General features: G+C 55.8%; 1 protein-coding gene and 3 non-coding genes across 5 annotated transcripts; all 4 read right to left on the reverse strand.

Moving 5' to 3' along the window:
• Positions 1 to 350: 350 nt before the first annotated feature.
• EIF4G1 (eukaryotic translation initiation factor 4 gamma 1) lies at positions 351 to 17,815 on the reverse strand. Of its 2 annotated transcripts, XM_044673232.1 has the most exons (33): positions 17,756 to 17,815; positions 17,573 to 17,666; positions 17,218 to 17,304; positions 16,723 to 16,743; positions 16,067 to 16,243; positions 15,816 to 15,915; positions 14,666 to 14,778; positions 13,789 to 13,881; positions 13,525 to 13,591; positions 12,559 to 13,437; positions 12,059 to 12,150; positions 11,786 to 11,972; positions 11,512 to 11,645; positions 11,234 to 11,404; positions 10,901 to 11,089; positions 10,570 to 10,767; positions 10,343 to 10,489; positions 9,372 to 9,608; positions 9,018 to 9,122; positions 8,770 to 8,929; positions 8,348 to 8,442; positions 8,062 to 8,164; positions 7,853 to 7,955; positions 7,505 to 7,737; positions 7,297 to 7,415; positions 7,033 to 7,205; positions 6,740 to 6,865; positions 6,562 to 6,643; positions 1,705 to 1,803; positions 1,472 to 1,606; positions 1,290 to 1,371; positions 1,070 to 1,210; positions 351 to 968 (listed from the first exon to the last, which is right to left on the reverse strand). In XM_044673232.1, exons 2-33 carry the CDS (start codon positions 17,630 to 17,632, stop codon positions 787 to 789), a joined length of 4,890 nt encoding a protein of 1,629 aa, XP_044529167.1. In that variant the 5' UTR covers positions 17,633 to 17,666; positions 17,756 to 17,815; the 3' UTR covers positions 351 to 786. The 2 variants fall into 2 exon arrangements, with proteins under 2 accessions (XP_044529167.1, XP_044529166.1); XM_044673231.1 differs by lacking the exon at positions 16,723 to 16,743 and having other exon boundaries at positions 8,348 to 8,448.
• On the reverse strand, positions 8,525 to 8,600 carry LOC123248253. The gene has a single exon (XR_006506321.1). It is a non-coding gene; the product is annotated as a small nucleolar RNA SNORD66 (small nucleolar RNA).
• LOC123248255 lies at positions 9,204 to 9,280 on the reverse strand. The gene has a single exon (XR_006506323.1). It is a non-coding gene; the product is annotated as a small nucleolar RNA SNORD66 (small nucleolar RNA).
• On the reverse strand, positions 12,235 to 12,311 carry LOC123248254. Its single transcript, XR_006506322.1, has one exon. It is a non-coding gene; the product is annotated as a small nucleolar RNA SNORD66 (small nucleolar RNA).
• Positions 17,816 to 19,495: the final 1,680 nt, after the last annotated feature.

Consider the following 19,495-nt stretch of genomic DNA (forward strand, 5'->3'; position numbering starts at 1 on the left):
GCGGGGCTGACGTCACGGCAGAGGGAGCCGGGCGGGCCAAGCCGCCGCCAGGCGCCCCAGCACTGTGGCCCCCAAGGACCCGGCCAGGGGCGACGCCAGGGCCCTCTCCTTGGGGTTCCCCACCCCGACGCCGGAGGGGACAGGCCTCTCCTTCGCCACCAGTCCCAGGCCGGCGACGAGAAGCCGATCTGGGCCCGGCTCCACTGGCACAGGGGGAGAACCGAGGCCCAGGCCCGCTCTCCAACCACCTTGGTTGAGCACTGCCCTGGGCCCCGCGGCCCCCAGGGCAGAGGGCAGGGCCCAGGGCCCCCTCCAGGGAGAGCGGGGCAGAAAGCAGAGAGGCATCGCACTTAATTGAATTCATGTTTAATAATTACAGGCACCGTGCCCCCCCTTCTCCCCCTGCCCAGGCGGTAGCAGAGGAGGTGCGGGGGGCTGGGGCGGAACGCCCCCAGCAGCGAGGACGGCCGTCCCAAAAGTGATTTTCTTAAAATAAAAAAAAGGACCCCAGGGGTAGGCGGTGGTACCCCACCCCCACACCAATTTTATGACTTTATATATAATATATCTCTATGCCCCCAGGGGGAGGGGCGCCTGGCATCGTCCTGGAAGGGGGGGGGCCCAGGCAGCCCCAAGCCATCCTGCCTCATCAGCCACCACTTTATTAGCTCAGACACACACCGCGCTACAGGCGCACGCCGCAGCCCCCCCTGCAGTCTGTGCGGCCGGCTGTCTGCGTGTCCATTGGGCGGCCTGGCCACCCCCGGCCCCTGGCCGGCCCCGCCCTCAGTTGTGGTCAGATTCGTCCTCGGCCTCACGCAGCCACGTGAAGAAGGCAGTGACAGACTTGAGGGCCACCCCCTTGCCCTGTTGCTCAGCGGGGTCCTTGCTGCTCTCCCAGCTGTAGAAGGCCTCCTCTTTGACCACATCCTCGTCGTAGAGCGCGTCGAAGAACATGCGCAGGAGGTCTGCGGGGAGGGAGGGAGGGAGGGAGGTCACTCAGGGCCCAGACAGACAGACAGACAGACAGAGACAGAGTGCTCGGCGGCTGCCAGCCCCCCCCCCTTACTGGCTGGCTGCTCCAGGGTGACCACCAGGGCCTGGAGGGCATAGAGTGCCTGCAGCTCCTTCTGCTCATCGCTCACGTATTTCTGGAGAAGCTTCGCTCGGGCTTTCAGCACGGCCACATCCAATCGCAGGGGGGACTCGACTAGGAAGGAGACAGTCGCTGAGCTGGGCCCTCCTCGGGGCCTGACCTCCCCCCTCCCCAGCCGGCTCCCCCCCCTTACAGATGATGGCTGAATGGCAGACGGCCGTCATGAGCGCTCGGACCAGGGTATTGGAGGCCACCTGCTGCTCGCTCAGGTTGGCCTGTGGAAGAGGAGAAAGGGCAAAGCCAGTGAGGCTGAGCCCAGCCTGTGGCCGGCCCGCCCACCCGACGGTCCCCTCCAGGGCCCGGCTCTCTCCCCACCTCGATCCAGTCGTAGATGCGCTGGTTGTTAGGGCTCTCCTTGAGCAGCTTCTTCAGCTGCTGGCTCAGCTCATCGGGGGACAGCTCTCGCCGGCTGGGCGGCTCCGACTCCTCTCCCAGCGTGTATTCCACTTTCTGGGACCCAGAGTTCAGAGAGTCAGGCGAGGGGGAGGAGCAGGGAGCAAACAAGAACTGGGTGAGGGACTGGGCTAGCTCCGGGGCAGGGAGCCTACCTGCTCAGTGACGAAGGCAGCGATGTCCTGGTCCTCGGGGAGGAACTCCTTCCAGCTGAGGCCAGCCTCTCGCCACAGCGCCCCAACCTTTTTGTGACCCTGGAATAAAAGGCAAGAGCTCTTCAGCCCCCCTGCTGCTGCCCCCTCCTCAAGAACCTCTCTCTCCCTAAAAACTGGACGGCAGCCCAACACCTCACGCCCCACGCTGAGCCGAAGCTCAGAGAAGATGTTACCTTTCAGCTCAGAATTCATGAAGAGGAATGGACCATTTTACCAGGGAAGAAGAGTGGTAAGGACTGGGCAATGGGGGTTAAGTGACTTGTGCAGGGTCACACAGCTAGGAATTATGAGGCCAGATTGGAACCCAGATCCTCCCCATCTCCATGGAGCCACTTAACTGCCCCCACACTAGGAGAGTAAAACAATGAATTAATAGAAAAAATCTACAAGTTTCTCTGAGAAAAGACACAAGGAATGATTCAAATGAGTAAGAGACAGAGCCCTTCTCCAAATGAGAAATGGTTTTCAAAGGAAGGAGTGCAAGCTATCAACAATCACATACATGAAAGTAATTCTCTAAAATGACCAACACAAATTAAAGAGCCAAGAGAACACGGGCTAGGGGTGGAGCAGCCTTTCTGGAGAAGAATCTGCAACCAGGCCCCCAAACAGGTAGCAAGTGACCCCAGCAATATGATCAAAATGGGCACCTGGTTTAGACACTGAGGGTGACATCACAAGCAAATGAGGGGAGCACGGAATAGCGTACCTGTCAGATCTATGGATGACCAAATAAGACAGAGGAAATTATGAGAGATAAAATGACCAAAAGGCTTTACATGAAACCAATGCAGCCAAGGTTAGGAGAGGAAAACAGAAAAGGGGGAAAATTTCTAATGCAAGTTTCTCTGATAAAGGATTTATTTCTCATATATAGAGAACTGAGTCAAATTTATAAGAATATAAGACTATAAGCCATTCCAATGACAAATGGCCAAAGAATACGAACAAGCTCTTTTCAGAAAAAATTAAGAGAAATGAAAATTAAAACAACTCTGAGGTAACCTCACACCTGTGAGATTGGCCAAGATGACAGAAAAGGGCAATGATAAATGTATGGGGGCGGGGGGGGGGGGCGCGGAGAGGTATGTGGGAGGAACTATAAACTGACAATCATTCTAGAGAGAAACTTATAACCACACCAGAAGAGCTATAAAACCCAATATACCCACTGACCCAGCAATAGCACTACTGAGTCTACACCCCAAGGAGAAGAGATAAGGGAACAGGACCTACCTGTGCCAAAATATTTTTAGCAGCTCTTTTTGTAGTGGTAAAGAATTGCAAACTGGGGGGTTGTCTATGACTTTGGGCCTGAATAAATTGGGGTATATTATGATAATGGAATACTACTATGCTGTAAGGAATGATGAGCAGGATGAGTTCAGAAGGGCCTCCATGAACTGATGCAGAGTGAAATAAGTGGAACCAGAAGAACACTGTACACTGTGGACCAATCAAATGTGACAGATTTAGCTAGTCTCAGCAATACAATGTTAACGATCCAGGACAATTCTGAAGGACTTGGGACAAAGAATGCTCTCCACCTCCAGAAGAAGAACCCATTAGAGGCATTATGCAGATCACAGCATACTGGTTTTACTTTATTTTTCTTGGGGTTTGTCTAATTTCCTCTGCAACATGGCTAATATGGAAATCTTTTGTATGAGTGAGCAGATATTATTTTCGTAAACTGCTCACCTTCTCAAGGAGGGAGAAAAGAAAGAAGAAAACGTGGAACTCAAAATTTTAAGAAATTAATTGTTAAAAGTTGTTTTTATATGTAAATAAGAAAAAAAATGTTAACATAGTGGCCAAGGGGGGAAAAAAGGAATTAGGCCCACAAAGTTACTACAATATCTAGCCCCACGCCCCAGCTCTCCCACCACTAGATTTACATGCCCTCAAAGAAGGTAAAAGGAGCTCTCCGTACAAAATTTTTCTGGCAGCCTCTAACTGGAAGCCATTGAAGAGTGGTCAGACCCGAACGTGCCCTGTAAAGGTAATGGGCTCTTACTGTGCCATAAGAAATGAGGACAAGGACATTTGGGAGATCTTGGGACATAGCAAAGTGAGTAGAGCTAGGAGAAATGAGAGCTGGCAAAGTCTTGAGACCTCGGATTGACATCATGTGCCACATCCAAAAGAATGTTAAGGTAGGGGGGTGTGTGTGTGTGTGTGTGTGTGTGTGTGTGTGTGTGTGTGTGTGTGTGTGTGTGTGTGTGTGTCCGTCCGTCTTCCCTGCTGCTAGTTTTCTGTCACGGATTGTGGTTGACAGGAGCCATGATGACTGATGTGTGTGTGTGTGTGTGTGTGTGTGTGTGTGTGTGTGTGTGTGTGTGTGTGTCCCCGTCTTCCCTGCTGCTAGTTTTCTGTCACGGATTGTGGTTGACAGGAGCCATGATGACTGTCAATGACCCAGAGGACATGGGCCTGAGCCCACATGCCTCCACAACAGTAACACATTAGAACCCAAGCCAGAACCCGACTCAATGACTGACATCACTGCTCCACCTTCTCACTGGGTCTACCATTCTGTCATGGTCCCCAGCACCTCCTCTTTCCCTGACCTAGGCAGCTCCTCTCTTCCAAACATATCCTTGAATCACACAGCCACTAGCCTCCTGGCCTCTTGCCTAGACCATGGCTGCTCTCCTGAGTGGTCTGTCTCCCTGATATCGGTCTCATCTCTCATCCATCCAGGCTCACAGCCACCAAACTCATGTCTCTAAGGAATAAAAAGGATTATGTGGTCCCTCATTGCCACACCAATAAAACCCACTCTCTTCACCATTCCTCACCATGTGGTTCATTCTCTGGCCAGGTGGGTGACATGGTGGGCAGTGCTGGCCCAGCATCCTGCCTAGACATGTGGTCCATCTCTCCCCTCCTGCTCCCCCCCCCCCCCCCACTACTTTTGCTTCCTTGAAGGCTCAGGTCATCTACTCTCGGCTTCCCATAGCTGTCTCGAGTTAACAGGTATAGACTTAGCTATTTACATGTTTCCCCCAGTAGAACCTGCTAGTCATTAATAAATCTTTCTAGGGCAAGGGTTGGCAACCTTTCTGGCTGTGAGAGCCATAAAAGCCACCTTTTTTAAAATGTCATTTCGTGAGAGCCGTACAGAGCTCCCAGTGCCGCTCCTGTAACAGTGCCTGAAAAAAGAATGGACTTTATGGCTCCTGCAGAAAGAGCCATACATTGCCGACCCCTGGTCTAGAGCAAGGATGCCGTAGGCACCCATAGAGAGGAACAAGTGGGCCTCCCTCTACCAGTCCCCATTGCTCTTAGGTTATGGGAACTCCATGTGGAAGGACAATGTAGGGTTTTGCTTTGTGGAGTGTCCAGTCAAATCCCAGCTTCCACTGGCTAGACAGCAAGTTCATCAACTTCTTAAGAAAGGATCTTTTCCCCACACCTGTGATAACCTCTTCAACTGAGAAATATGTCCTAAGCACCCATTCAAGTGCCACATACTAGGGCACCCTATCACAATGGGGGAAGAGCACGCTGGCAAATACAGAATATCAAGACAAAACAATTTTGGATGGAGAGAATACCCTCCACCCTGCCACAGGGGCCTCAAGGAAAGTCTTCATAGAGAAAATGCCATTTGAGCAGTTTTGAAGGAGTTAAGGAGTTCCGAGAGGCAAAAAGGCAGAGGAGAGCCAGAATCAACATGGTGAGATAGGAGGTAGAATGCTGTGTTTGAAGTACACCAAGGCCAATGTGACTGGACCGGTGCCAAGGTGAGGCCAAGCTGTGAGGGGTTTGAAAAGCCAGAGGAAAAGCTTTCCAAGCCATCCTGGTGGAAATACCAGGGAGTCGCCAGAGCTTGTTGAGTAGGCGAATGACAGTTAGACCCTCAAAACACTTTGGCACTTTTATAAAGGGTGGCTGAGGTGGTCACAAGGCTGAGAATGATGGGGGAGCCTCAACAGAAAGAGGGGCATTCAGAAGGGTTAGCTTTGAAGGAAAACAAACTGAGCTCACTTTGTAATGCTGAATTTGAGACACCAACACAACACAGATGGCAATGTCCCAATGGAGCTCAGGAGAACTAGAGATGGATGTATTGTGTTCAGGAGCTGAGAAGGTCACCAAGAGAGCCCACCACAAAAATGGGACATGGCACAACACTCCCAGGTACAGGAAGGGGAATATATGGATGACAGGGACAATCAGGAAGAAAACCTAGAGAAAACCCTAGAGAGGATCCCTCCCTGTCCATGTCTTCCTGAAAACCAAGCCCCAATTACTCCTTTTCAGGAAATCTTTTCCCTCATGAGCTTTTCAGCTTCTTGTACTTATTTGCCCCCTAACTGTTGACCAAAGGAACATGAATTTCAAGCTGGAAGGAACCTCAGGGCACCTTCCTCAATTCCCTCACCTAGAAAGAGGTCAATGAGACCCAAGATGATGAACATGGGGAGTAAGATCATCCAGCCTCCCCTCCAAGACTGAGAGCATCCAGCCCTTCACTTTACAGCACTTTCACAGAAAGTTGGTGACATGCCTGGCCAAGATGGGATTTGAGCCCAGGTCCTCTGGCCACTAATGCTAGCCTTTGCCCTGTAGTGTGTTCCTGAGTGGGTGAATAGAGATGGCAGTGTATGCCCACATGAAGTGGAAGGCCATTAAGTCTGACTGCAGCCTCGCCCCCCCACCCCCAAAGGCATGTGGGCAGCCCTGGAGGGGGAAGGGGCCCCGCCCCTGGCTCAGCATGCCCACTGGAAACCTTCCCAGCAAGGCCCAAGCAGCCTGTCTCCATCCCTGCTCCCAGCACTCCCTACTCACCACACTTTTGCACAGCAGCCCCAGGATCTCTAGTAGCAGGGGAGAAGCTTTGCCTAGGGCTTTCAGCGGCTTTGAGATTTCCCTGTGGGGACAGAGAAGGCCAGACTTGGGTCACTTCACCATCTCATCAAGCCTGGCACATTGCCTTGGGGAGCTTAGGAACACAAAGGCCAATTACCTGAAAAATTCTCCCATGGGCACCCCACCTTCCCGAAGGATCGGTGTCACTAGTTCCGCCAAGTACAGCCATACATGGGGGATATCGATCTCCATGTCTTCTGCCACTTCCAGAATCTCATGGAGCCTGCAAAGACCAGGGGTGAGGACCCTCCACCCAGAGGTAGCAGGCCACACACCCATTTGCCACACCTGCAGTGGCTGCCCCAAGAACCCCAAGATGCTGAGAAAGGGAGACCTCGTCGTAGGGGCCAGCCTCCCTTTAGCCCTGGGGAGAGGAGCAGGAAGGCTTACCCTTGATAATATTGGCTGGTAGTGAGGTGACCAGCACAGAGAAGCTGGTGCAACAGCTGGCCCATGTGCTCCCGGGCAATGGTGCTGCGCTCCAGGGTCGACTCGATGCCGTTCCGAACGAAGATGAAGAGCAGTGATGGAGAGGCCAGTTCCTGCACACACTGTACCGCTTCCTGGAGGCATGACGGAGGGAATCAGGTGGGCCCGGGCCCCTGGCAGCGCCTCCACCTGGGAGCTGCCCTTCCCTGCCCACCCCTGCCTCACCTTCATGTCATTGAGGTGCAAGAACTCTTCAATGATGGCTTTGGACTTCTTCTCTAGCTCCTCCTCAGACAGCGCAGCCTTGGGGGGACCAGCAGAGGCCGTGGCACCCTCCCGTTTCACTGAAGAGAGAGGGATGGATAGGGAGGTGGAGGGGTCCCTGACTTGACTGGCCCCTTAAGTAAGCCCCTAAGCCCCTCCTCGCCCTCACCTGTGTCCCGACTTCGGTCACGCTCCTCAGTCAGACTGGCTGCCTTGCGTAGACCCTCCGGTTGGAGAGGTCGCTCTCGGCTTCGCTCCTCCACCTCTTTGCTAAAGCTACGTTTAGGGATCTGGGCCCGAGCTCGGTCCAAGCGGTCCCCACGCTCTCCTCCCCGCTCACTGCGCTCCAAGCGATCTCCTCGATCCCCAGCTTTCTCTCCTCGTTCCCGGCTCAGACTGCTCCTGTGAGAGGGGTTAGGCTGAGACTTGGCACAAAAGCTGGGCCTATCCACACCCAGAGGAACAGGGCAAATAACAGGGGATTCCCCTCCCCCCCCCCCAGCAATAGAGGCCTTACCTTTGTACCACCCGCCGTGCATCTGTGCTCTCTGGGGGTGCTGCCTGTTGCAGGGCTGAGAAACGATTCAAGGTGCTAGTGGACGGTCGAGCTGTCTCAGAGGCTGGAAAGACAAGAGCCCCACAATACAAACTCTCTCCTTTCTAGTCCTGGAGCCCCTTTCAAAGGCCTCCATCCATCATGAGCAACCCTGACCCCTGTGTTCATACCTGAGTCTGAGGGCTTGGCTCCCATGCCCCCACTGCTACCTTTGCCCCAGCTCAGACGTCCCCCGGGGGCAAAGAGTTGGTTGTTGGAGTCAATGGATCCAGGCTAAGGAGTTCCAGACAGGAGAACAGAGTCATGAATCCAGGGTGGCCCCTGCCCCAACCCAACTTCATCAAGTAAAAGTCTAAATTCACAAGGTGAAAAAATCAGCCGTCTCTCCTCCTCCCCTCCCCCATTCACCCACAACAATCCCTAAATCAATACGCTTTTCGTTCTGTGTCTTCCAACCTTTGTGATCTTGGTGATTCGGGAGGTATCAATGGGTCTGCTGCCTTTGCTGATAGGGACGGTATTCCAGCCTCCATCATCCACGATCAAACCCCCTCGGCCTAGCAAGAGGATGCCAATTAGCACTAACACAAGAGTCCAAACCAAAGTGGCCCTTGGCTTCAGGCAGCTTCAACTCTCCTCAGAACCTCAGCTCCATCACAGAGTCTCAGTGGCCCAGACACAGGGTACTCACAAAAGGTCATCACTGGAGAGTCCTACTCCCATGCCCCACACCTCTCCTTGACAAGTGAACTTTCTTGAAAGGCAGGTCAAATAACAATGGCAGCAGACCCTCCCCTCTCCCCCATTCCCTTCTAGTAGCATCTCATTGCTCCTAAGCCAGAGACCAAAAAAGCCCTTCATCACTCCCATGGACTCACTGCCTGGGGGAGGTCCTGGAGGGCCCCGGCGCTTATCCCCTCCCTTGGCCATGAGCTGCTGGACTTTGATATGTTCCCGGTGTTCCTCCATCTCAGCCTCCTTGTGAATCTGGTCAATAGTCTTGGGGCCCTGGTCTCCCCGGCGTGGGACCCAGTTGCTCTACAAAGATAGGGAGGCCAGCTCAGGAAGAATGAACAGAACAGGCTCTAGAAATGGACAAGGAGAGGCCAGCCTGGACCACACTTACTCTGCGGAGATCCAGCACATCCTGCAACATAAACCGGATTCTGGACGAAGTCTTCTTCTCCTTGATGATCTTCTCCATTTGGTTGAAATACTGATCCATTCGGGGCTAAAGAGGAGGTGGCACAACGCTCAGAGAGGAAGTAGTTGGCCTTACCGCCGAAGACCCTAAACCCCTTCCAGGTGGCCTCTCCTCAGAACCTCAATTCCATCAGCAAAACTCAGTGGCCCAGACACAAAGGCCCCAATAAGAGGTCATCAGTGAAGAGCTCAGCCTCTCGTATCCATCAGCCCTGCATTGTCCTTCTCAGTTGTGAACCCACCCTCTCTAGCACTGCCCTCATCCCCGGCTCCCTACCTTGGCCTTCTCAAAGTCAAGGTCTTTGCCAATGGTGGTGAGCAGGCGGCAAAGGCACTCGAGGGACTCTTCGTCATGGTTCTTCAGCAACTTGACCACACAGTCATGCATGATGGCCTCCGTTAGCATCTTCAGTTTAAAAAGCTCCCCAATGAACTTGATATTGCCCAAGGAACGTCTCCGGGCTATGTCTCGGGCTTCTTCAAGCTCCTCCTTCAGGCGACCCCGTTCCTCAGCCTGGGAGCCACATGGAGGGTGGGAGGGTGATGGGATTAGAAATCAGATCATAAGGAGCAGCAAGCCTTGCCCTCCCTCCCTCCCTTTGCCTCTGGATCTAACACCAACTACTGAGCTCCGTATACAAAGGGCCATGCCAGGGTCTGAGGGAGAGGCATTTTATGAAGCTACCACTGTAGAGGTGAAGGAGATAGATCCAGATTTCTAGTAGGGAAAAGACCCATATGTGACTATAAAGAAAAGGAATGGGAACATCTAGGCGCTACAAATTATGTGAGTGAAAGAGGGAAAGGTCCCACTTGGCTCAAAGAGCCCAAAGAGTTCCAGAGGAGGACCATCTCCCAGAGGGAGGGCTGGCTTAAAGGACTACAAGCCCATCAGGCACATTACAGAATATCCTTTGGTTGAAGCCCTAATCATATGGAGGGAAAGAACGTGAGATGATGGTGGAAAATAGCTTAAAGACCAATTATGGAAAGTCCCAAATGCTGAGCCAAGTCTGGACTTTCTTTGGTTGGCAATGGGAACCTGCCCAAGATTCTGGAGAAACAAAAAGTATGGAGGAAGCAAGCACATGCACTAGAAGTCAGCAGGGCAGAAAGCTGGAGACTAGGCATGAGGTTATTTTAAGCCAAACAAGGGGTGGTAATGAGGATCTACCCAAGGGGGAAGCACAGGGTGGTAGAGTTCTAGGAGGGCTTTAATTCCCACCCCACCCATGTCTAGGCCCACACCGTAGCAGCTTCGTCCATCTCCTTCTGCTTTTTCTCAAATACTTCATCGTCATCTTTGTCTTTCTCAAATTCCTTCTGGCACCTGTTTAGCAGCAGCTTCCGGAAATTGACTGTGACCGTGGGTTTGTCAGTCGTGGGCACCTTCAACTGTGGGGTGAAGGGAGGTATTAGAAGGGGGGGCAGTCCCTAAGGTGGAGAAGCGGGTCTGGGGAAGCAATGGCACTAACCCCCATGAGGCAGCGGCACATGTTGGCATAGGCCACAGAGAAGTTCGGCTCCGAGATGGCCTTCTCGAAGATAAGGTCAATGACCCCTTTGAGGCGCTCCTCCGTGTCGATGGCCAGCTGCTGAACCTGCTTCATTAGCTGCTGGAACATCTGGGGCGTCAACTTGTTCAGAATGGATCGCACCCTTCGGAACAGGTCCTGGAAAGGTGAGAGGGTCAGGGAGCCTCCCAGGGGCCTTGGGCCCAAATAAGAGGAGCAGAGGGGTGGGCAAGTCAGCCCAGGGCTCCTCCATGCCCCCACCCCACCTGCCTGCCCGCCCTCCCTCAGACACCTGGGTTTTGCTGCCATCGGCATCTTCTTCTCCCCGGTCCTTTTCGGTAGGGCCCCGTTTGCTGCTTGGCTTCCAGGCCTTCTCAGCTTTATTAAGTTTCACATCTTCACTGAGCAGGACTGTGGCAATGATCTTACGTGGTTCCTTTCGAAGCCCCTGCTGAGAGCGCCGGGGGCCAAGGCCAGCCGGCTAAGAGCAGGGCCAGGTGAGAAAGGCCATAGGATAGGGTCACCCTAAGCAAGGCCAGGCAGGAAGCCTTCTCAGCTGCCTTGATTTTCCCAGTCCACCCATTGCTCAGTCAGCCCACAAAGCAAATCCAGCATTCTCACTCACCGGTCCCCGGGGGAGCTCACTGCCTGGCCCCCCACCAGGCCCTCCCCTTGGGGGGCCTCGATTACTGAGGTTGGGCCGACCCAGGTTGGCAAAAGATGGGGTGAAGTCAGGGCCAGAGTTCATGATGGTTAGGCGGGTAGGGTCCAGAGGTCGCAGGGGCGTCTTGTTCGCCTAGTCATAGAAGAGGAGCTTTCAGCAGTGAGATGGGAGCCCCTGGGGCACCCTGCCTTGGGCACAACTCCTCCCAAGTCAGCCAGAGCCCTCCCAGCGACACCAACCTTGTCCAGCACCACATCGCTGATGTGAGGCAGGCCCTCTGGCTTCTGCATACTGGCAAAAATGAACTGGAATCCGAGCAGGAACTCCCGGTCATAGCGCTTCTTCTCCTCTGGATTTAAAGGCTTCCACTGATCTGAGAACATGGAAGAGAGAGGGGTTCTGAAGAGCGATGGCTACTCCCAGCTTGGCTTCTCTCCCCCAGTGGCAGGCAGGCAGGCTGGCTGGCATGGAAGCACAGCCTGGCCCAGCACAGCCCAGTCCCTTCAAGCTCACCAGACTTGTACTGGTACTTCTGGTCTCCGGGTTGGATGTTCTCAGCATCGTCAATCTTGTCTTCCTTTTCCTCCCAGGTTTCCTCCGTTTCCTCAGGCCGGGGACTCCCAGGGCTGCCCTCTGGCTCTGGGGTTGGCGCACTCTCTGCAGGGGACTGATTTCCGGACTCTGCCACCCCCTCGTTCACCTGTGGGCACAGGACACTGGGGTCTAAGACCATCCCCACCCTAGGGGGTTAAGGGGCTCCTCTCCTGCCCTAGCCTCCCTACTCACCTCCTTGAAGGCGTCCAGCAGGTCTCCCACAGTCTCCTTCTTATTTAGTTCCTTGATTCTCCGTCTCTTCTTTGGCACAGATATTGCCACCACTAAAGGGGGATCAAAGGCCAGAATGCTTTAAAAACACTGCTCCCTCCTTCAAGAACAGCCCAGGCTCTGCCTCAAGGCTGGGTCCCCTCAGATCCTCAGCTCCATCACAAGGCTTCAGTGGCCCAGACACGACGGCACAAATAGGATCTCATCAGTGAAGACCCAGAAAGCCCACCTGTTAACCTAGCCCCACCGCTCCCCTCTTTTTCCCTGTCTAGGCCTTAGCCCCCCTCTTTGCCACTTCTATGATGTCAGCCTCACCTCTGGGCGTCTTGATGGCCCCCTCCCCTCCCCGAACCTATTCCACAGGGTGTGTTCCATACAGAACAAACTAAGGAGAGCCTCAGATGCTTCAGCAACTGAGCATATGAGTCCGTGAACAGCTATCCCACCCCTCTACCCCTCACCTTGGGTGGCCGTCTCGTCAAGGCTCTGGGGAAGGGGGGCTGGGGTGGGGGTGGTCTCAGGGGGCAACGATTCCTCTCCTCCCTTCTCCCCTTCAGTCTCCCCTTCCTCCTCGTCCTCCTCCTCCTCCTCCTCCTCATTCTCTAGCTCTTCCTCCTGGGCAGGAGGTGCAGCAGGTGGCCCGGGAAGGTCGGCAGGGAGGGTAGGCAGTGCCGGCGCTGGTGCTGGCGCCGCCGCCACCTCCTCAGCCTGCTCCTCGGGCTCGGCAATAGGGCTCAGGTCCATGGCAGGGGGAGAGGGGGCCCCGTTGGGCAGCTCCTCTGGCTGGGCCGTAGGGGCCACAAGTGTGAATTCCTGGGGACAGGCTGGGGGGGTTGGCGGCACAGGAACCGCTTCAGCCTGGCCCACCTCTAGCTGGGCCTCTGGCTCCTCCGCAGGGGCCACGCCGTTGGGCTCAGGAGAAACCTCGGTGTCCGGAGGCTGTTGGAGGCTGGGAGGCTGGGCAAGGGCAGGCTCAGGGGCTGGTAGAGGACTAGTCACTTCTGCCTCTGAGGAGGGTCCGGGGGAGGCACAGGGCTGTTGGAGAGCGAGAGCAGGGCAGGGCAGCTCTGGGGCTTCGTGGGCAGTGGAGTCAGTGGTGGCAGCGGCGGTGGCAGCAGTGGCAGGTTCCTCGACAGTCATCTGCATTATCACCGTGGCTGTCATCGTGTCCTCGGTAATGGGGAGGACCGAGAGACTCGGCTCAGGCCCTGGTTGTAAAACTGGAGGTGGTGGTGACGGGGCTGGGGAAGGAGAGGACGGCTGCGATGGAGAGTCTGAGGGGCTGTGCTCCGGGCCAAGCCCTGGCCGGCCCCCGACGGTTGCTCCCTGAGGCCGGTCATCTGTAACAAAGAAGGAGCCCCATCAACACACATCCCTTTCTTCACGCTTTCCCTCCCAGTCAGCGTGGACAGAGACCACCTCCTTACCCGGGCGGACGATGACAGCAACCTGGGGAGTCTCCCCGTTGGCCTGAGGCTCCAGACCTCCTCCTGTCTGTGGGAAGCAAAAGGTCAACCTGCTGGTCCCAAGGAGTCCACAAGCACGGCTGTCTGTTCCCCATCCCTTCCCAGGGTTCCTGACTCTCAAGGCCTGCTGCTGCCTGAGTTACTTTAGGGAAAAGGGGAATCCTGGAGAAAGTTCTGGAGCCCTTTGCCCTGAGGCTCGGGTCCGGTAGTAACACCCATCAGTACCTGGGGAGGAGTGGGAGTGGAGGAGGTCCGGGCCCCAGACATGATCTCCTCTGTGATATCCTTCCCTCCCTGGTTGGGATCTCGAATCCGAATCTGGGAAAAGGGTGTAAGATGAGTGGGGAGCAGGGGGAGCCCACTTCTCCTCCCTGCCCCCACTCCACCCCTCCCCCACTAGGAAACAGGTAGGTAGATATCAGTAACCCCCTGAATTCCACTGCTGACCCAAGCACCCTGCTCCTAGAGTCGCAGCCCCCACCCCCACGAGACCCTCGACCTCACAGAGCGCCCAGTACATCACAATGCCCCCCTCACTACTGCCCCCCCAATGCTCTAAGCCAACAGCAGACTCCTCCCTCCTCCCACCTTGGGGACTCAGATCCAGCCCTCAAACAGCCCAATTCTGGCCAAGGATTGCCTGGTCTCTGGGCAGGGCCCAGGCTCCGGGGGGTGGAGCCACAGTGACTCAGCGGCTTCCCCAGCCCTGGCACCCCATTCTGGGCACCACGCCCAGGGCTGGAGGACTGAGCAGAGGCGGAGGCTAAGGAGAGCTTCCAGGACATGGCGGGTGGGGGTGGGGGCACACAACACATGACAAATCATTCCCCAGAAACAAAACTCAACACTGAACCAAACCCCCAAGAATACAGGCCTCTCGGGTCCTTCCAACACCCACTGGGGCTCCTTACCCCTTCCCTTAAAGCTGGACATTCATTCCCGAGCCTTCCAGCTCCAGAGGTCCCTCGCCCCTGCCCCCTCCTCTCCTGGCTGGAACCCTTCTCCCAGAATCCCCCTGCTTTGACCCACACTGCCCTGGCTCCCACCTGACCTTGCCTCCTCCTTCCCAGATCCCCAATTCTCCCACAGTGCTGGGGCTCACCGTTTTTCGTTCCCTCTTGGGAGCAATCTGAGGCGGCTGGTTCATCATGACTGGGGCGGGGGCCACGCCAGGTGGAAACTGCTGCACACCCTGGGCTGGGTAGTAGGCACCGGCTTTGCAGGAGGGGGCCGGGTAGGGGTAGGGAGGATGAGGAACGACGGCAAAGTCAGGACCCAACCATGGACAGAGACACCTGCTCGTGAACCCCTCAGGCCCCCAGAACCTTGCCTTCCCCACAGGAGAGGAGGGGAGGAGAGGGGAACCAGGGCCTTTGCCCCTTGCTCCGCCCCCCACCCCCAGGGAACTCAGCGTCTACAGAAGCCGGGGAACCAGTCTGAGTTGCGTTTACAAGAATTCCTGACACACACCTCTGGATGGAAGGCACCCCACACACGCACACAAAGACACACCCCCCCAGCCCCAATCATCCAGGCCCCAAACCTAGGTCAGAGGCCCAAGAATATCAACAAATGACTCCTATGGAAGGATGCCCTTTCCTTTTTTCTACCCAGGGAGCGAGGACAATGTGTGCTAGAAGACCAGAGACCCCTGACTGAGGACACCAAATCTGATTTACCAACTTTGGAGGGCCCCCTACCCCTCCCCCCATTTCCCCCTGGCTCTAAGGCCCTTTGGCAGAGGTGTGGACAGAGAGAATAGGAAATGGCAGCCTGGCCTGGCCGAGAGTCAGTTTGGCCATACACGGGAAGGAGGGAGGGTGGGAGGGAGGGAGGGAGGAAAGGAGGGAAAGAGGGAGGGAGGGAGAAACAGAGAGAGGGAGGGAGGGAGCACCTTCCCCAAGAGCTGCCAAACATGGAAGGACCATCCATCAGTAAGTCCATCCATCCATTCATTTGTTCAGCTAAGCCCCCCACCCCTGCCTGTGGGCCTTGTGCTTCTGGCAGGCCCCTCACTGGAGCTCCAGCTCTAATACTCCTTGCCCTAGGGAGGACTCCAAGTCTCTTGGCAGAAGGATAAAGTCTACTCCCTCCCACCCCCCACTATTTGTTAAACATTAAGCCCCAATATTAATCCTATCACTTTGATCCCAACACAGTAGGCCAAAGCTTATTTTTACAATCTAGGAATTCTCTCCTTGCAGGCTCCCCAGGCACATTCCAGCCCATCCCTCCTCTCTCCCAGCTCTTACCGTAGGTCCCAAATTCAGTGGGGCTTGCTCCAGGATAGAAGCTGGGGGCTCCTGGTTGCACTGGATACTGCTGGGTAGGGACAACATACGTGGAACGGCCCTGGGGGGGTGAGGGGGAGAGGAAGTGACAATGTGTCCCTGACCACACTCTTGGGCCAGAATCCTGGAAAAGTGGGGTCAGGCAGGCAGGAGACCAAAATTAAGTGAATGGCTCAGGTCCCATTTCCGGGGATAGGAGATCCCTGCCTCACCTGTCCAGGGATGTAGTAGGCGCCTTGGGAGGGCGGGTAGGAGATCTGGGAGGGGATCATCATCACTTGGGAACCCGCGGGGTAGACGTGGGCAGCTGGGCCAGGCCTGGCAGGGGCTGCACTCGGTACTCGGGAGGCTGCACTACTCGGGGGCTGAGCCCGGCTTGCATAGAAATGCTGGGAGGGTGAGGAAGGAAACGGAAGGGTTAGGGCCCACTCCAGTATCAAGGGGCAGGGCTGCTGCAGCCAGGGGGCTCCACTAACCAGCCCTGGGGGCTAGACACTAGCCGGCTCAGCCTGACTTGGCCTTCGCCTCTGGCCTCACTGCCAGAGAGCCATGCACTCCCCTAGGTAGACTAAAAAGGACGACCCCTCTCAGGACCAAAGTGGGCCTGCCTGCCCTGACCCTTCCAGGCAACAGATAGACCAGCATGCACTGCTCTGACCCCCAAGATACTAGGGAGGTGGCTTTTAACATGCAGGCCTCTCTCCCATTCCCCAGAGGCTCTATAAAAACTAAGCCCCCTCCACATGCATTGTGCTGGCTGCCACCCTGGGTGGAGACTGGGCTACCCCTGTCCCAATCCCCTAGGTCCCTGGCCCTGCCCGTGGCTGGGAGACCAGGAGATGGTCCAGGATCAGGCAAGAGGCATTACCTGCAGAGACCTGAATCCTCCCTGAGAGCACATGGGGACAGGAAAGAAGAGAATTATCCCCCAGGTGGCCAGGGATGGAGTGAGGAGAATAGGGAAAGAAGCATCCTTTCTTAGGAGGAAGGAAGCAGGGAAGGGGAGAAAAAATGGGGCTCCTCTCCCCCATGGACTAGAGTGGCAACAAGGGACAATGACCAGAGCTACTGCGACCACCAGGAGAAGAGAGGAGACAGAAAAGATGTAAGCTCCATTAGGGCCACCCCAGGTGCACTGCTCCCAGCTCTGTGGGGCTCCCCGTTAGGGTCACCCCCATAACCTAGGCGTATCTCCTGTGGGCACTCATTATCAAATAATGCACTGAAAAAGAGTAAGGGGACACAGGAGAACAAGGATTGGAAGAGATCAGAGTCAGGTGCGAGGAGCCAGGCCCTGAACACTCTACTCTCCTGGCCCTGCCCCAGCCCCCCCAGCCCCAGCTGCCTCCCCACAGACCCTCACCTGGCGGGGCTGAGAAGGCGTGTTCATTTGGGTCGCTGGTGGCGGGTTAAACACCACCGGTGCCGTCTGCCCCGGGGGGAATGCCGGCTAAAGAGGGGGAGACCAGAATTCAGCAAGAGGGGAAACTAAGGGAAACTGTTGGGGGGGGAGAACAATTCAGGTCAAGAGCAGCAAGCTAATTAGCGGGCTCCCTCCAAGACAGGAGGCCATGACCCCTCTTTCCCTCCCCATGACTCCTACTCTGCCTTCTACCTAAGGGGTGGGAGTTGGGGAATTGGTCTGGGCCTTGTTCTTCAAGCACCCCCCACCCCCACTTCGGGCCTGGGTCCAGCCTTCCCCCGAATGGCCCTATTACCTGGGGGAGGCCAGGGGATGGGGCAGGTGGGGGGCCTGTGGGCTGCGGAGCTTTATTCATTTCATTTGGTGCCGCATCAGGGTCCCCCCAGCACCTGTTGAGAAAAGGGGGGGGGGTCAGAGAAAGGGCAAAAGGAGGGAGTCTAAGGCCCTAAAGCTCTCCCCCATTCCCCACTTCACTCACCCCCTCAGGAAACAACCAATCCACGCTGTGGCCTATGGGCTCTGGGCATCCAAGGGGCCTAGGATTAGAAGGGGAGGGGGAGTCAACCCAGCTCCAGAAGTCAAAGACCAACCAGACTGGAAATTCCAGGTGTCCCTGGCTTGGAGTTCCAGGAACAAAAAAGGAAGACCCCCCCCCCAACTCCAATACCCCCTGGAAAAGGCAAAAGACACACCAAGAGAAATGACTTCTGCTCAAGAAAGCATGTGGAAAGCAGAGTAGCAAAGAAAGCCTCTGTGGAAGCCAGCTGGGCCCCAGCAAGGGTTTGAGTTCAGGGGCTGGACTGGGAGGTCAGCAGGAAAGAGGCTCAGGGCCCAGAACCAGACCTGACACTGGCTCCCTACTGGGAGGAAGGAGACTGAGTCTGGGGAAATAAGCCCAGAAGGGGAGGCCCTGAGGCCAGGCCAGGTCATGGAGGGAGGCTCTTCCAGGGAGAAGCCCTAAGGACATGTTAGTCCTGGGAAGGGGAGATTTTATAGAGCAAAGAGGATGGAGGAGGGGAGGAGGAGGGAGAGAGAGAAAGAGAAAGAAAAGGGGAAGGAGAAAGAAAGAAACTGCCTGGCACACAGTAGGTGCTAAACAAGAAATACTTCTTACAAGAGTAAAGAGATTGGATAGAGGGCCCCAACATCTGGAGGGTACACAGTAGGTACTAAACAAGAAATGATTTATCTTACAGAGTAAAAAGGATTGGGGGAAGGGGACCAGGCCTAGTACACTAGTAGGTATTGACTAGAAAATACTTCCTACTATAGAGCAAAAAGGAGGAAGAGAACACTGTATCTGACATACAGTAGGTGCCAAATCGGGAATGCCTTCTCCTACAGAGAATAGGAGTAACAAGAGGGGGTTCTAGGGCCTGGCACACAGTAGGTGCCACATAGTTAATGCTTCTTACAGAGCTGATTATAGGGAGTATAGAGAGGGGCCCTGGGCCTGGCATATTGTAGGTACCAAATAAGAAATGCTTCCTCCTATAAAGCAAGGATTAAGAGGTATAGACAGGGGATCCCAGGATCTGGAACATACTAAATGCCAAATAAATGCCTCTTCTTACAAAACTGAGAATGGGGAACGCAGAAAGGGGGGGTCCCTGGGCCTGGCACACAATAAGAGCCTGGCACATGGTCGGTGCCAAACAGTTAATGCCTCCTCTTACAAAGCAGAGAAGGGAGGCCCTGCCCTGAGAGGGGTCCTTGGCCCTGGCACACAGTAGGTGCCAAATATTTAATGCTTCTTACAGAGCAGAGAATGGGGTACCTAGAGAGGGGGCCCCAGGCCTGGCCCACGGTGGGTGCCATAGGATGAGTGAAGGGGCCTGGGCCCACGGACAGCGCTTCCTCCTCCAGAGCAGAGGCCGGGAGAGGGGGCGGCGGGGCTGGGTCGAGGTCGGACAAGGAGCGGGGGAGGGGGCGGAGGGCGTGTGACCGACAGACGGACGGGCTCTGGGGCAGATAAGGGTCGGGCTGGGTCGTGCCGGGCCGGCCCGGAGCTGGGCGGGCGGCGGCACCAGAGAACAACGTGTCACTTCCCGCCCCGCCGCCCGCCCGGCCCCAGCCCCAGCTCGGCCCCGCGCTTAGCAGGCCCAGCTCCCGGTCCCCGCGCTCAACCCGGCCCGGCGGGCGGCCAGCACACGTGGGCAGGCGAGCGAGAGGGCGGCGGGGCCGGGCCGGGCTGAGCGCGGGGCCGGGGCCGGGCCGG

Source organism: Gracilinanus agilis, chromosome 4, assembly GCF_016433145.1.
Source record: "Gracilinanus agilis isolate LMUSP501 chromosome 4, AgileGrace, whole genome shotgun sequence".
NCBI classification, from domain to species: domain Eukaryota; kingdom Metazoa; phylum Chordata; class Mammalia; order Didelphimorphia; family Didelphidae; genus Gracilinanus; species Gracilinanus agilis.

Bases quoted from the DNA above. Each gene is read 5' to 3' on its own strand.
- EIF4G1 (XM_044673232.1), bottom strand. From the start codon at position 17,632: ATGAATAAAGCTCCGCAGCCCACAGGCCCCCCACCTGCCCCATCCCCT. The intron at 16,244-16,722 runs GTAATGCCTCTT...TCACCCTCCCAG, and splicing joins GAGGATTCAGGTCTCTGCAG to CATTTCTATGCAAGCCGGGC. The intron at 15,916-16,066 runs GTGAGGCAGGGA...TCACCCCCCCAG, and splicing joins CCTACTACATCCCTGGACAG to GGCCGTTCCACGTATGTTGT.